General features: G+C 36.1%; 1 protein-coding gene across 2 annotated transcripts in view; it reads left to right on the top strand.

Annotated features, from left to right (window-relative positions):
* The window catches only part of SLC15A4 (solute carrier family 15 member 4), a 31,456-nt gene that overhangs the window by 3,913 nt on the left and 11,030 nt on the right, over positions 1 to 16,513 (top strand). For both annotated transcript variants that reach the window (XM_041126103.1, XM_030025531.2), the window contains exons 2-5: positions 4,923 to 5,218; positions 6,094 to 6,262; positions 7,900 to 7,977; positions 12,696 to 12,864. In XM_041126103.1, the coding sequence (XP_040982037.1) occupies positions 4,923 to 5,218; positions 6,094 to 6,262; positions 7,900 to 7,977; positions 12,696 to 12,864 (712 nt within the window). The remainder of the gene's footprint in view (positions 1 to 4,922; positions 5,219 to 6,093; positions 6,263 to 7,899; positions 7,978 to 12,695; positions 12,865 to 16,513) is intronic.

The following is a 16,513-nucleotide window of genomic DNA, read 5'->3' as shown; positions in this document are numbered from 1 at the left end:
TAAGTTTGGGGTTTTTTGTTACATTTGTGACTTGTGACTGTCAGTCGATTGCAGGAGCAAATGAAAACTGCTAATGTCAGTAACTTTTAAATAATCTTTTTCCTTTCATGTGAGTCAAATAGGAGGTCATAGCTTTGGATTTGTCATGCTGTGAAGAGGGAGAGAGAGAAGATTATGACATACTGGAACTCTGAAATGTTGGGGTTTAAGAAGTACTTGAGATCATTGGCAGATGATGTCAGAAATCAGATGTCACAGCGGAATGGTATGCACCAGATAGGCACTAGCTGCAGCAAAAATAAGAAATCCTGTGGATAACCATTTCTTTGAAACTGACTTAGCTGTAGAGAGCTAGGGAATGACTTTGTGACAAAGCAAAGCATCTAAACACAGGAACTATGGAGAAGCAGTGATGCTTGTATAGATTCCTGGCTATTTACATAAAAATCAAGAGAGTCTAATAGAATCTTAATATTTGAGCTGTGTAATATTTTTGGTTTCAAGCTGTACAAACTGCCTCGGTTAGTGCTTGGATCATCTCCTAAGAAAAGTGTTGGTATTGAAAAATCCAGGGGAGGGATAATTCAGCAAGTGATCATCTTTCTCCTAAGTCAGAATGAGGTCTAAGTGTCAACCTTAGGGACAGCTGTGCTGTGGAAGTTATTTATGATGACTTTTCATCAGGTGTTGTAACTAAAGAAATAGTTACTCTTTCTCTCTTTCTTTGTTTTAGTTACATTTAAAATTTTGGTCTCATTGTAAGGTGTTAACCTTATATCCTAAATGAGTTCAGAGTATCGCAGTGCAGAGTTACACAGCTGATGTGTCTGAAAGTGGCTGTAAATAACCTAATGATTACATGATTCCCATAACATAGTGCACTGAGGATTCTTTATCATGAAAACTGTGATTCTAAGTACATGTCATCTGACCACGATCAGTCTGATACGTGTTTTGCATTAGAAATCTTGATTTTGAGAACTATTGCTTTACTATTTTGAAATCCAGTGCTCTGTAGGTCCCAGTTATAAAACTCAGAATGTCACTGTGCATTTCTTTCTGCATTTGGATTAACTGTATGTAAAGGATAGTTATCAGATATATAAGAAACCCCACCTTTTGGACTGTAGAAAAATCAAGTGTTAGGTTAGATTTTCTTTTGCAAAAGTTATGTTAGATGTCTTGAAAGTAGCAAGATTATTTTATTTCCTCTTTAGAGGCCCACCTGAATGCAGGCAGCATTGACATGTGACCAATGACTGACAAAGCAGCTGTGGCCAGAAAGCTTAGAGTTGCTCATTTCCTTCATTTCTTTGTTGGTGGGGTTTTTAGGTGTGGGGTTTTTGTTTAGTTGGGGGGGGGGGGTAAGGGGGGTTTGGGGGTTTTGTTTTGTTTGCTGGATTTTTTTTTTTTTCCCAATTAAAATTTGCCCTATAGTTTAAAAGAGAAAAATTCAGGGCAATTGGGATGCTCCTTGTACGGTACAGTAGGTCATTCTGTATTTTTATTGAAGTAAAAGCACTACTGGATTGTTCCTTAGTGTTCTTGAAGAATTATGTGCTATCCCATTTAGTAGGGAGAAAAACTGTAAGGTTTGAAGAATGCAGAACAGTGAACCGGAGACTCAGGACTGGATTTTATGTGGTGGGAGGTGATCTAAATAAGTGACAGCTGTCCAATATTGGCAAATTCTGTGGAAAATGTCTGAATCTGAGCTCATCTGCAAAACCATGTGTTGCCTAGAGCAAATAAATTGTGTGTATTAGATACTTGCTAATAATGATCATTCGAGTCAGGGCACCTTTGAAACAGTTTTACTACAGTGTTTTCGTTCAGTGATAGGAAGCCTTGCACTCTAGCCGTGGCATTTTGCTGATAATTGTTTGCATTTTCCTGTTGTAAGGAGTTTGACTAAAACATGGTAAATCTAAGGAGTGATGTTTTTCATACCTTTTAGGCACTACTGCTGTTTTTAAGTTGTTTTGTTGTGATGAGGACAACATCTTTTACATGTACCTATGTACCTTTTACATGTTTGACTTTCAGTGCAGGGATGTGGAACCCTTAGCCCACAAGATAGATTCGATCTAGGACCCACACCATACTTGTGCCATTTATGTGCATCATTTTCCTGCTGCAGTTGCTGGTAGGATGTTAAGAATATAATGGAGCTGGTGTGCTGGTACCACAAGGAGAGTGCTGCTATGCTTGAGCACAGATGAAATTGAGCGGAGGGAGTGATAGATATTTCTTTCTGCTTGGGTGATTGAAAATAATGCAGACATAAGGGGGAAAAGGAGAATTCCTGTAGTTTTGTGAAAAATACTTGTCCTTGATAAAAATAAAATAATAAAATTATAACATGGGTTTTTTCTTCTTGGCCCCTTATTAAAATGTAGTGTCTACTTATAAACCAATCTATTTTGTCCTGTCACACAGCTCAAGTAATAACCAGCAGGGGGAAACTTGGAGTAGTCCGCTGTAAATGTAATATAGCTAATATTTAGGGCAGCTGATGTGATGTTTGAAAAGAACTAAGAGGATTACCTTTTAACTCTACTGTGTTTTCTGGTTGTGGTAAGACATCTTCATAGTTCTTCCACTTTGACAAGACATTCCACCAGGTAGTTCAGTGTGATTTTTATTATGTTATTAATGTTTGTCAAAAAAATGCAATAGTGGCATTTCAGACGTGGCTGTGATGTGATTTTTAGTGTTTATATGTACTTTGATAAGGAAGGAGAAAATGGATTCTTTTCACTGTAAGTCTGGTGTGCCTGTCCCTTGAGCATCGCATTCCTTTTTGGTCACTGTTTCAAAAAGGATACTGGAGATGGAGAAGGAAGTTTCAGGGAAGGGCCACAGACGTGGTTAGTAGTTTCCATGCAAGGAATCGTGAAACAGTCTACAACTTCCTGGCAAGGCAGCTTAGAAGGAAGATGTGATAGTGGTTTGTGGAAATAATGGATGGGGGAGAGAGGCAGAAATGGACCAGGGATGGAATAAAGCTCAGCTGTCTTCTGTTGTTTCCTGGAAGTAGGTAAAATGAGCGGGGCTAGTACAGGGCAGGTTCAAAACAGACAGAGGTTGTTCTTCCCAGTGTGTAATTAGCTGGGGAGCTCTTTGCCACAGGATATTATGGATTCTAAAAGCTGACCTGAGTTCAGAGGCAGGCTGGACAAGTTCATAGAGAGGAGATCCGCTGCATTTGTTAAGTAGATAGAAGCCATCCTTGGTTCATGAAGTTTCTAATGGTTGGAGGCTGGGATAATACTTGGTAGAAGCATCACGCTGTGCTTGCCCTGTTCTTACCTGTATCAGATTGCTTTCATCTCCCAGCTTTTCTTTGCATAGACATGAGCAAGGTAATTTGTAAGAGGGAGGGTGGGAAGTCATCTTCCTTGCAGAAATTATAAGAGAACTGAGACTTTATGATGAAGAAATGGAAATTTCATAGAACAGTTTTCTAACTCTTTACATAAGTTGGAGCACTGTGTTTATGATGTAATTGTTTGCTAATATCCTGCTGCTGTTTGGGGTTTAGAAGGAATTCCTAGGTTGATACACTACTGCAGGTGATGACTGTTAAAATTAGGAAATGAGTACCAAGTTGAAACGAGATAGGGTTTAGGCTCCAAGATTGTATTTGACATGCTAACAGACCTACCTGGATGCCTAACAATGCTATTAACTATGCATAGGATTAGATGCTTTAATATTTCTTTTGTTAGGCTTGGTTAAATGATACAGATGGGTTTGTGCACCACTGAGAAACTTGAAGCAGAACTTAAATCAGAACTGACAATGTTAAAAACTTATTTCAAGACATAGCTTGCTTTTCATACTGCAAACTAAACACAGATCTTTTGAAGATCTGGCAAATGAGGAAGGGAAACTTGCAATTAGAAGTAAAAAACAACTGACTCAGCAAGACTGGTGCATGGCACTGACTTGCTAGTCACTGTTAATGGTCTTTCAGTCATAAAACAGTGACAAATATGGTATTATGATTTTTTCTACAGACTACTTGATCTTTTTAATGTATTTCAAATATTAACTTGCAAAATTTCTCTTACATCACATCTTATGGGTGATGCTGGGTTCCTGTGACTTAGTTACAAAATGTGGGGTGACTTATGGTAGGCAATACAGATTAAACAGTGATGGTGAAAACTATACAGGATAATTCTATAAACAGGGTTGTCTTTACTTTCACTGGAGAGACAATGAGAGCTTCAAGCAGAAAAATAGCACTATGAACAGTGCTGACTTAATAGAGGGATAGATGTTTACAGGGACCTTGTGACACCTCAGGCAACCCAAATTTAATTTTTTTTTTTTTTTTAAAGGTCAAAATGGCAAGTCTTCAATTTATGTTCTGATGAGAGGCATTAGGACTGTGTTAAAAGTTAAATTTGTGCTTTAATTACCAAGTAGTCATTTGAGGCTTAGAAAATGGAATACGGTTAACTGTTATTGTGTATACAGTTGGAAGAAACAATTGTTGCAATACTACTAATATATTAATTTTTAGGTAGCTTAATTATATTTTTTTTTAGTAAAAAAATAATTATTTCAACTTCTGTGGACTATGGGGTGTTAATCTGAGTGAGATTTTTCTAGAGAAATGACCAAATGAGAGACAGTGCAGTAGAAATAATGGCCTGTGTGGGGAAGCTATGTAGTTTAGTATTGTATGGCTTTTTTATCCCTATGCTGAACTTCAACAAGGTCACTGATATAGTGGGGTAGCTCAGTAGGGTGTCATTTCATCAAATACATGCTAAACCCAAAACACCTAAATCATTTCAGTGTGACTCTAAATTAAACCTAAACTCTTCATGCATTGAACCTGATTGAATTCTAATAAACAGGCTTCATTTTCTTCAGAAGTTGAATGACTTGTTTTTAATCTTTTCCAGGTCAAAGATCGGGGTCCAGAAGCCACAAGAAGATTTTTTAATTGGTTTTATTGGAGCATTAATTTGGGAGCTATTCTCTCTCTGGGAGGCATTGCATACATTCAACAGAATGTGAGCTTTGTTATTGGATATAGTATCCCAACAGTTTGCATTGGGATTTCATTCATGGTTTTCTTATGTGGTCAGAGTTTCTTCATCACAAAACCGCCTGATGGTAGTGCCTTCACAGACATGTTTAAAATTCTTGCATATTCTTGTTGCTCAAGAAAGAGACATGTGGAACATTCAACTAATAGGTTTGTAATGAGCTCTTTTGTATAGTCTGAATTCAGTGAATCAGCCTAAGAGTTGGAACTAGTTAGTTCAAACTAGCTGGCAGTAAGTCACACTAGAGAATACACTAGAATGTGTATTTTTGCTTTGAGAACTGGAACTGGAAAATTGGAGTCCTGGAGATATTTTCTGGGAGTTCTGGGATGAAAGAGAGGCACATTTTGGGATCACTGGATCTCCATGCTGCAAGATCAAGTCTGCTGTTTTCAACTGAATGCGATGTCTTGCCAGTTCAGAGTTTCTGAAAGTGTAACATAACCTAAGTATGCTGCTTTTAAGCATTATTTAACTTTCTTCTCTGCTTAGATATGTTTATGGGATGCCTTCTGATTTGAAAAACACTATTATCTGCATTTAATGTTTTAAGTGGCTTGACGGCAGCCAAGATGTGTACTGGCTTTTTGCTTTCCAAATGGTTACTCCACTCTTAAGAGATGCCCATGGAATACTGGTGGCTGAATTTAGTCACTGATGATAAGAGATGTCAGGTGCCTCCTCTGCAACGGGCTTTCATGTATTCAGATTGCAAAACAATTCAATGAATTAAGAAAATGTATCACAAAATACAGGTTATTCTAAGTTTTGCATATTGCAGTACCAGTTATTTATTCGGGGGGGGGGGGTGGGGTGCGGAATAAAGAACCCTTTATAATGGAAGTTTTCAGCTTGCGCTTTTTCATCTGCTGATGATCGATTCTGGCCTAGTTGTTTTGCTGTAACTTACATGAGTAACTTATTTTGGAAATGCATAAGCTTTTTATAATGAAGTGTCACAAGATTGCCAGTTATGTCAGTTTTTGTTGTTGTTTAACTAAACATTTCAAATTCTTTTCAAAAGCGAAGGCCAGGGAGTACTTCAGCAACCTCGCAAGCAAAGCCTGTTTGAGATGGCCAAGCTGTCTCGTGGGGGCCCATTCAGAGAAGATAAAGTAGAAGATGTGAAAGCTCTCGTCAAGATTATCCCTGTCTTTTTGGCTTTAATACCTTACTGGACAGTGTATTTTCAAGTGAGTAGTTCCAAATGGTTACATTTTTATTTTACATGTCTAAAAAACATAAGTTCTAATTTAAGGACTGTAACTCCCTCACCTCCCAGTTGCATTTTAAAGGTCTTGGGGTTCTAGCATTAAGTTGCAGTTCTGAGTCTGTGTTATAAACCTAACTCCTGTCTGAAAACTACCTTCCAGAGCAGTTACCTGGAGGAAACGCACAAAAGCTTTCAGGGGGAAACTGTTCTATAACGTTTACTTGCAGTTAGCGTTCAGTAGCTGTGATTCTAAAGAAGATGAATATTGAAAAGGATTTTTCAGAACTCTGTTATTGACAGTTTGACTTGTTTAATACCAATGTGTTCAATAACGTTAGCTACTTGTCTTTCACACACCTGGGGTTGCATCTCAGGGGTCATTTTAATAATATTATGTTAGCAAAAATAATGCTGTGTGATGGTAGCTTCTTCTGAATTTTTTTATTTCCTAGATAAAATTGTTGTGGAAAGCTGTATTAGCTTACCAATTGTCGTGGTTTAACCTCAGCCAGCAACTAAGCACCACGCAGCTGCTTGCTCACTCCTCCCCCACCCAGTGGGATGGGGAGGAGAATCAGAAAAAAAAAAAGGAAAACTCATGGGTTAAGATAAGAACAGTTTCATAACTGAAATAAAATATTATAATAATAGTAATGAAAATGAATATAACAAAAAGAGAGAAATAAAACCCAAGAAAGACAAGTGATGCACAGTACAATTGCTCACCACCTGCTGACTGATGCCCAGCCAGTCCCTGAGCAGTGATCCCCCTCCCGGCAAACTCCCCCCAGTTTATGTACTGCGCATGACGTCCTATGGTATGGAATATCCCTATGGCTAGTTTGGGTCAGCTGTCCTGGCTATGCTCCGTCCCAGCTTCTTGTACCCCTGCTTGCTGGCAGAGCATGGGAAACTGAAAAATCCTTAACTTGGGATAAGCACTACTTAGCAACAACTAAAACATCAGTGTGTTATCAACATTATTCTCACACTAAATCCAAAGCACACTGTACCACTTACTGGGAAGAAAATTAACTCTATTCCAGCTGAAACCGGGACACCAGTATGCCAAAGTATTTAATTTCACATTTTTCTGGGGGCTTTTTCATAAACATGAAACTTACCCTGAAGTTGTGAGATGAAAAATGGCTACTAAGAATACTTTCAAATAATATTTTGACTTAATAATAAAAGAGAAAACAATATCATTAAAATTATAATTAAAACATAACAGTTGTACAAATTAACATATCTTAAATATTGCGCTCTGTTTCATCTTGCAGTTGATTCAGGTAGGTCAGGGTAAGTAGTCTAGATTTCAGTTTAATTCCTTTCTGGTTCTTCTGTTTTAGTGAGATGAATTAGGATAGTAAATATGTTTTGGGGGAAAAATATGCAGAAATTGTTTTAAAGTCACATGAATGATTCTTTGTGCTTTTAGTAAGAATAAACGTAACAGTTAAAAAAATCTTGCTGTGTTCTAACAATAATTCTTTTTGTTTTTCTGTATTAGAACTTTACCTCTGGTATAATCTTTGTTAATTATTAAAAATGTAAAAATATCTTGCTCTTGGTACTCCTTGTCCAAGTAATCCAACTCATCTTTCCTAATGCTAGATGCAGACAACATATGTATTGCAAAGTCTCCATCTGAAAATTCCCGAAATATCAAATGACACCAACTCCATTCATACGGTAAGCAGGGCAAAATAAGTGAAAAGTATGTCTTCTTTAGTTGAAATGCAAAATAGGTAAGTATTGTATAAAAATTCCAGGAAGTTAAGGTAGTGACTAAGGGGAATCGATGGCCACAGACATTGGCCATTTAGAAGCATGAAGCATAATACAGAGATTTTGGCATACCTGCAGGTATATGGAGTTCACACCATCCTGTTTTAAATGTATTCAGATAACTTTCACTGCTTTAATTAAGAGTGTCTTTATCCTTCAGTGGACAAAGTATGATCTTTGAAGAAAGCTTATAAATCTACATGCGCTAAGTTTTCAAAGTTGGAAGTAGTACAGAAGCATTTCTACAAACTCAGTAGGAATACCCATACTTAACTGAAACATTAGTATTTGCAAATTTGGAATCTGAGATACATTTGTAACTTTATACTGCTTTATCAATATTCATGTTACCTTGAGTCAGTTTAGCATATTGAAGGAAGTTGTTCAATCAATATTTTTCAAGAAAGGCTGGCATCACACAATTGCAGAAACAGTACTGAGAAGTAAAAAAGTATGAATGTAAGTAATTAACAGGCTTACTAAATGTTCTTTTAAAATTAAGTTTCTTCTGTTTTATTTAAAATTAATATCAGTAAGACAGAATGGCTTCAGGCTTTTTGTTTTTGCAGATCAAAAATAAAAAATGCTTGTACTTAATTTTTCTTTGAACCTGCTTGAAAACTGAGCTGCTTCTGAATCACAGCTGAAGGCTTTATGGAAGTTAGCGATACTGTCAAAGTACGACTTCTAAACCAATCAAATGCTAGTTACTTACTTTTACACAGATAAAAAAGCTAAAGAAAGAGTAGTCTGAGACTTCTTCTCTTAAATGCATGCCATCAACATAAGGATCTAAAGCAAATTTCCTCAACCGAGTTCTCAGTTTGTATTTTTTTTTTTTTGCATAGCTTTTGGGCACCGAAAGCCACTGCCACTTTCACTTCAAGGTTCAGTTTTGTGGTGTTTGAGTTGCATGTTCATTTAAAAATAAGATATTTTCTTATTTAAAAGTTCTAATTAGTCTGAGACTTCTGTTTTAGTTGTATCAATTTTAATTATGGACTACATTCAACGTGGTTGGGGTTTTTTTAGCATATACCTAATTCTACTTTAGTACAGGTTAATACATTTACATTTTGATATGTAACCTGTTTTGCTCTTTTCATTGAGCTTTTCATGTTTCTTTATTGCTTGCATATGAAAGGGGACTCAGTTTTTTTCTGTTATTATGAGCCACATGACTGTCTTGTTAGAACATTGTCATTGTTGGAATAGAGAAGTGGATTTTCTTCCCTCTAACAAAGTGCACACAGGACTTCAGAGTCCCATTGTCAGTCTGAATATTAAAAATAAAAATACTGTCAGTCTGAATATTAGTTGTGTAGAAATGAACATGGAGCTTTGGTTGTCAAACTGAGCTTTCCTCACTGCCTTTCTGGGTGTTAGAATTGGTTTGAAGTTATAAGTAGAGAGTTATGTTTAATTAAATTAGTTAAAAAAAAAAAAAAAAAAGGCTTTCATTGGTTTTGCTGAAAAGGCTTTAAAATACCACTCATGCCCTGTATCCACTTTTTCTAACTTAAAAGCGTGGCTTTAAAAGTTAGTTACTTGTTTTTAGTGTTTACTTAAAGTATGCAGAATTTGAGGCAAGGATAATGGAACAATGATCCTAGTCCGTCTTGATACTTCTAAATAATAATTTTCTATCTTGCATAAAACAGTGACTGGCTCTTTTTTCTGCAGTGCATCAGTTGTGCTGTTTTTGTTTTATTTTGAAATACTTTGCTGTGATCTAACAGCATTAACCTCGTAAGTCAAATAAGTTAATTTGATTTTTGCTATCTTCCTTGGTATGTGGTCTACCTGAAGGATGCTGACCTGCAATCTACATTATGTAGGTAGTATCTTTGAAAGCAATTCTGACTAGTTTGGTTTCTCTAAAGGGAAGTGATTTGAGGTAATTAAGAAAAGGAGCAGTAATATAACATTATATGTGAGCAGCATTGTACCTTACCAGGTCTAGGTTTTCCTTAAGCTCTTCTAGGCACCACTGCCCAATACTAATAAAGACATATTTCCTCTTGATATGAAGAGTGAAATATGTGTATGCCCTTTTAATTTGCAGGCTCCTAATAGAGTAGAAGATGGAAAAGCAAACAAAAAAAACCCCAAACCAAGTGATTGATTGTATGAACTGCAGCAGTGCCAGAAGCATTTGGTATTTGTCTTCTTTCTTATCAGATTCAGCCATGACAAAAAATTCCTACATCCTTCACTCTACACAAGTCAGTCTTTGTACAAACTGTTACACAGGTTAATGCTGGTGTGATATTTGAAGCAAACAAAAAGGTGAATGGGAGAGGGAGGGAAATCAGCAGTTTTAAAGTTTTGCAAAATATTTCAAAATAAGCAAGAATTTGACTAACTCAGCAGAATTCACTGTGCATTTTTCAAAGTATGTGAAGGTTGCTAAGCAATGTATGTAACCTTATGTATCAAACTGCTGAATGTTTTTATATAGGCAAACCAGCTTATTATTCCATTTTCAATTCTATGATCTTGAAATGCCTGGGAAGTGTTAAGGGGAGGTTAGGATGAATTCAGTTTTACTATCATCATCGTAACTTCTTGGGATTGGTAAGCTATGAACCAGAAAGCATTTGCCTGAGTTCTTTGGAGAACTGCAATGACAACTGTAAAGCATAGCAAGAAAGCAATAATATTTTTAATGACTGTTGTTACAACATGTCTGCATGCAGAGAGTGCTCAAAATGTGCCACATACGTACGCTAATGCTAGTTGGAGATTCTGACAAAGCTGAATATGGACACAGCTTGATGTCAATCAAGGACTTGGTGCTCTTGGTGCAAACTCCTGTGAAAGTGCCAACTCCTGCTTAGATTATGAAGAACTAAAGATTCACATTTTGCTAAGTCTTGTTTTTGTAGTTTGTCATCATCTCAGCCATGTCTGTCATCTGTGTCATCATCTGCAGTGAGAGATGCATGCCCACACGATGTGTTAGAGGCTGAGGGGTTTTGAGATCCTTGCAGTGGTTGAGATTTGTAGCCTTAGGGGAATCTGGTTGTCTTCCTCTGTTACTGTGGCCATAGCTTTAGATTGTCACAGGCCCCTTGGTCATCTCTGGATAATCTCTAGAAAAATATTCATGTATTCTAACCTTGAGTTTCAATACACAGAAACAGTTTAGTATCAAAAACTGAATCTGCATCAGAAACACGTAGATCAAGCAGTGCTTGTATTTTGGGTCAAAGAGTCAGTGCAATGCATCATATGGTATCCCACTGTTCCAAATACAGTTTTAAAAAATATCCCCAAACCAGAACATTTTTATAAATCTTCCTGTACTCTCTTGGTTTGTAAGCTCAGAAGAGATGCTAAATATTATTAAGCTTGGTAGAAATTGTCTCGTTCATACAGACGGGAATCTTACTGTCAATTACTGAATCTTGCAAATGAGAAAGGATGCACGTATTACACCATACTCTTGTTCCATTTGACAGGTGTAATTTAATTTTAATTGAATTTTGTATTACATTAGTAAAACTCTTTCTACTGTTCTGTGGCATATTTCTGAAAGTTCTAAGCCTAATAATAGAAGATCTACAGAACATGGCTATTAAAATTTTTCGTGACTGAAGTAGAAAAAAAGTTTAATTCTGTCAGACTAGAGTATATCACTGGAAGCAAAATAGTAGAGACTACTTAATTGCATTAAATCACTTCCTGACTTGTGTGCCAGTAATATTGACTTTGAATGCTTTTAAAAATGTATCTTGGGGTGTATTAATTTAAATAATCTGCACAATTTTGTTTACTAGATTTGAGTGGTACAATCAATCATTCCTCAGACAGGTGTTCTATGACTAAAAAAATCTTAACAGCAGAAAAGCTCCCAAAGGATAGTGATTTTCTCCATTAAACATGTTTCAGGATGTATGCAGAAAAACTCAGATGATGTGATAATGCTAATGGCTATTTCATTTTTCAAAAGGAGTTCATATAGTTTTAGTTAGATAGTTAACTTTTGTTTTAACAACAATTAATTCAGAGTAAGGACCTAAAATATGAGCCCTCTGGAACTTAGAAATCTTATTAAAAAATCCTTTGCAGAATATCTTTGCCAAGTTCTACATTTTGTATTTTTAGAGCGCCCTCTTCATCTGCCCGATAATTTTCTTATTCCTCATTTTCCTTGGAACTATGTGTAGTAGTATTTGCTTTTGTGAAAAGAACCTTTTTGCTCTGAATACTTGATGTTGTTCAGTCCCAGCGGAAAGCTCCTCCAACCCTGCCCTCCCCCCCCCCAAAAAAAACCCCAAACCAAAAAAAAACCGCAAACCAACACCCACCTCAGCACAGCTGGAGGCGCATCTTGAAAGTGAGAATATGCAATACTGTTGGAGTTACTATGGTGAGGAATCATTTGTGCTTCAGAGCTAACAGAATTATGAACTGCCAAATTAAATGAAAACCTGAATAGCTGAGTGTTTTCCTCAGCTTTTACACGCTCTTATTTTTCTTTTCACAGTGTCTATCAGTGTGCTGTGGTTTATTTTGGATCTCGGTGTTCCATCAAAAATATTTTTTCCTTTGTAAAATAATAGTAAAAATCAACCCTTAAGTATGAAATTGCTAACTTAAGTCATCTATCCTGTCAGTTTCCAGCAGCCTGGTTGACTATGTTTGATGCAGTGCTTATTCTGATCCTAATACCTTTAAAAGATAAATTGGTGGACCCCATTTTAAAGAGGAATGGCTTGCTCCCATCCTCACTGAAGAGGATTGCAGTTGGAATGTTCTTTGTAATGTGTTCTGCATTTGCTGCAGGTAAGAAAACAACTTTGCGATCTACTTACATAGTTATTTATTCAGCTAGTTGCAACAGCATTTTTTAAAAAACCTTTGTGAATATTAAATTCAAGATTATTCAGAACTCTCTTTCATGGGATAGTCAGAATGCAACTGCATGGATGCATTTCCCACAATGAAAGAGATTTTTATCCAAACACTTACTAACCTGTTTTGAGTGTTTGCGATAAAATTGGACCATTTTTCCTGTCTGAAACAGACTTCGAGTATACCTTTTAAAACCAACTTGTTGAGGTTTTCACATACAGTGTTACTTTCTAGTATGGTTGGTAGAGGAGAACTGTTTGGTTTTTGACCGTATTTTTTTCAACAAATGCTTTAGCTTCATGATCAGTGTTTGGGTTGCCTGAATAAAGTGTCCAGAGTTTGGATATCAGGCTGTTAGTCCTCTTAAAATAAACTTTATGGTATTGTGGAAGTCCATGTTGTCTGATTTATTAACAATTTATCTTGTAGTTGAAAATGTATTTATCCTGAAAAACAAATTAGTTCAGAAATAAGTATGTTCATTAATACAGTCTGACTTCCAAATATTAAAAAAGTGAAATGTTACCTGAAATGCTTTCCCTTTATCTGAAATAATAAAGTTAGGTTATGGCTGAACAAGAGTTTCCTCCCGCTTTGGTTTTTTTCTCCCCTACCTTAATGTTCCCTAATGTTTGGGAATTACTGTACTGTAAAATAGCTTAGCTATAGCATGAAAAGAAAAAGATGGCAACTCTGGTCAAACCATAAATCAGCTGCTTTTGAGAAGATTTAAAGTTGTTAAGCACTGCTGATGTGGAACTGCACATCTCTGAGCAATGCTTCATAGAACCTATAGCCTTCACCTAGTATCACCGTAATGAATATATTGATAAAGCATTATAGCATTAAATAAATTAATTTCAGCACTTGTAATCTCCTATATTTTAGAGAGAGGGACACTTTATATGGCTATTAAGATTTCTCTCAATGAGAGAGATAATTACCTTATTAGGCCAAGGTCACTTTGTATGTGGGCAAGAAAAGTTCTTAAAGCAAAGTCATTTAAACTTAAAAAAGGAATGTTTCTCTTATTCCCTGTTACTTAGGACACTGCTAGCAGCAAAAGAAGATGATGTAAAACAGTTAAATGTCAGCTCTTTAAATAGAACCTGCTGGCTCACATACAAGTGAATTCAAAACCAGCAATATCTATCTTTATTAATACTGGGGAAAAAAAGCATATCAAGCTATTATAGCTGAGTTGGAGAATGGGTTCATATAGCAGAATTCTTAAAAATTTCAAATGCCTTCTTGTTTCCTATTCACCTACAAATGTAACATAAGATTTTGTTGGTTTGATCCTCCCCTAATTCTTCCACAGTAGAAACTGAGAAGGTGAATTCTTTAGGTGGTTATCTGCAATCCAGTTGGAAAGTTTAACCTTTTGGAGTAATTTAACATCCCTTCATCATAACATGAATTTAAGAGCTTCAGTTGCAACAAATTTGGGGCATAGGAAACTCTGTTTATTTCGAGCCAGGTTGAAAGCTTCTGTTGGTTTATACGTTTCATAAAATTTTTTTCTCATTAAATGATATTTATAGAAGCCATATTTTAATATTTTTAAAATAAACATTACTTCCAACCATTTCTGCTTTAGAGAGAGATGCTGATTAAGATCTTAAACATATGATGATGTTAATATCTTAACTTGCAATCTTGGAAGTATCTTAATGATTTGTTTGTGCCATATTTCCATTTTAACCTACTTATCTAACTGGCATTAGTTGTGGACACTACTTAGGCTGCCTATTAGATTGTTTAGATTATTTTAAATATCTTATAAACTGTGTGAGAATACAACTGATTAGATTTAATGAACATCTGCTGTGCTTCATGTATTTTATTGTAAATTCTGAGCAGCAGTATTTAAGGTTATTCGACTGGAAAATCTTCATTTATAGAGTTTGAATAATTATAGCAAGAACTTAAGATTCTTTAATCTTACAGTTTTAGTAGTTAAAACTTGAAGCTTGTCTATCAAAGTTTAAGAAAGAATCAATAGATTGTAGATTCTGAAGTACTCAGCTTTGAAGATAAATTTATGGCAAAGTTTGGTATATTGTAGTTATGCTCCTATGTGGTTGAATGCCTCCTAAATCTGTTTTTATGCTGTGAAGAGTTATCAAACACAATAAGGATCACTAGATGTTTTGAGGTGCAGTAATTTTGTGTTGAATGTGTATGAATGAAATTATGCCTGAATTCTTAGCTGACTGTACTGCTTTGTTTACATTTTAATTAAGTTCCACTCTAAAATGTTTGTCAGCTATATTAAAACCAAAACATCAAGAAATGCAGCTTTGTTTTAATTACATCAGCTACTCATAGTTCAGAGGGCACTGAGGTGGCTGAAGAAAGATACTTAAAAATAAGATGGGTAAGTGGTCACCTAAAAAGAAATGAGGAAGGTAGAGAAAATGTGGTGGCCTGGCACTAAGAGGTACTAAGTTCAGAACAGTCTTTACTTCAAAACCAGATGTTACTAAGGAAAACACTCTTTTTAAGAAATATTTGGGGGCCTTAAGGTAGTATTTAAACAAACTTGAGGAATTCTAACCTGTTTTCTCTCTTCAACTCTTGTGTCTCAGAAGATAGGACTGTAGAGCTGTTGTGAGATTTCATACTTGAATAGATTCTGAACTGCTATGAACAAATAAACATGGGTTATACAAATGCACCTTTCTATCCTTTTCAAAGTACTTTGTAAATCACTTGTTAATGTGTGCTCCCTCAATCTGGTTTTCAGAGCTCTGGCTCTAACTTCCTGCAATGATAAAGTACAATGTTGTCCTTAAGCATGTGATTTCTAGAACTTCTTGTTTAGTTATGGCCTCACCTACAGACTATATATAGGGACTACAGGGAGTTTTCCTCATGCTTTCTTCCCAGCTTGGGTCTTGGCCTGGTCTTGCCATGACCAGGACTAATAAGAAACTGCATGTTGTGGTATGAGATGGTTTTGGCAAACATCAGTCATTCCCTTGGAACATTGTCATTTAGCAGAGAGATGTTGATCTGGTTGACCCCCTTGAGGTTTGTATGTCACAGATTTGGGAAGAAACAGGAGAACAGATATTATATTGTGCATTAGAAATTGCTTGTGCTTGTTTGTATGAAAAGTGCTGTCAATAGCTTCAGCCAACATCATATTAAATGTCCATGTCATCCTTTGCCTGCCTCTAGGAAAGAAAAAGCTAGAAGTGAGGAGGCAGATGTAATCACTTGTACATGGTATGATATCCATGAAGCACTGTGCCTATCATCTAAGCCTTGTACAATTTTTTTTGTAAAAGGAGTGATATTTTGTGCCCCAAGATTAGGTCAGAGTTTGCCTCACTAAGTAGGAAGAGACTGAAACTGACAGGCACTAAATGGGAGGCCATGTGTGTATAACACATATTATAGGAAGTAGTGTGATTGACTCAGTCTTGCTCCTCTGAATTGGTGATGAATAAATCCACCTTATTTCCAAGGATATTGAGAGTTCTTTTATAGAGGTCGTTTCTGGGTGAAGCAGGGAATTTTATTAACTATTAGCTATGCATTTTATGTAACAGTGAGGCAAATCCTTTAATCT

Source organism: Aquila chrysaetos, chromosome 9 (assembly GCF_900496995.4).
Source record: "Aquila chrysaetos chrysaetos chromosome 9, bAquChr1.4, whole genome shotgun sequence".
NCBI classification, from domain to species: domain Eukaryota; kingdom Metazoa; phylum Chordata; class Aves; order Accipitriformes; family Accipitridae; genus Aquila; species Aquila chrysaetos.
Note: the sequence above shows the minus strand (reverse complement) of the source record. Positions and strands in the feature narration are given on the sequence as shown.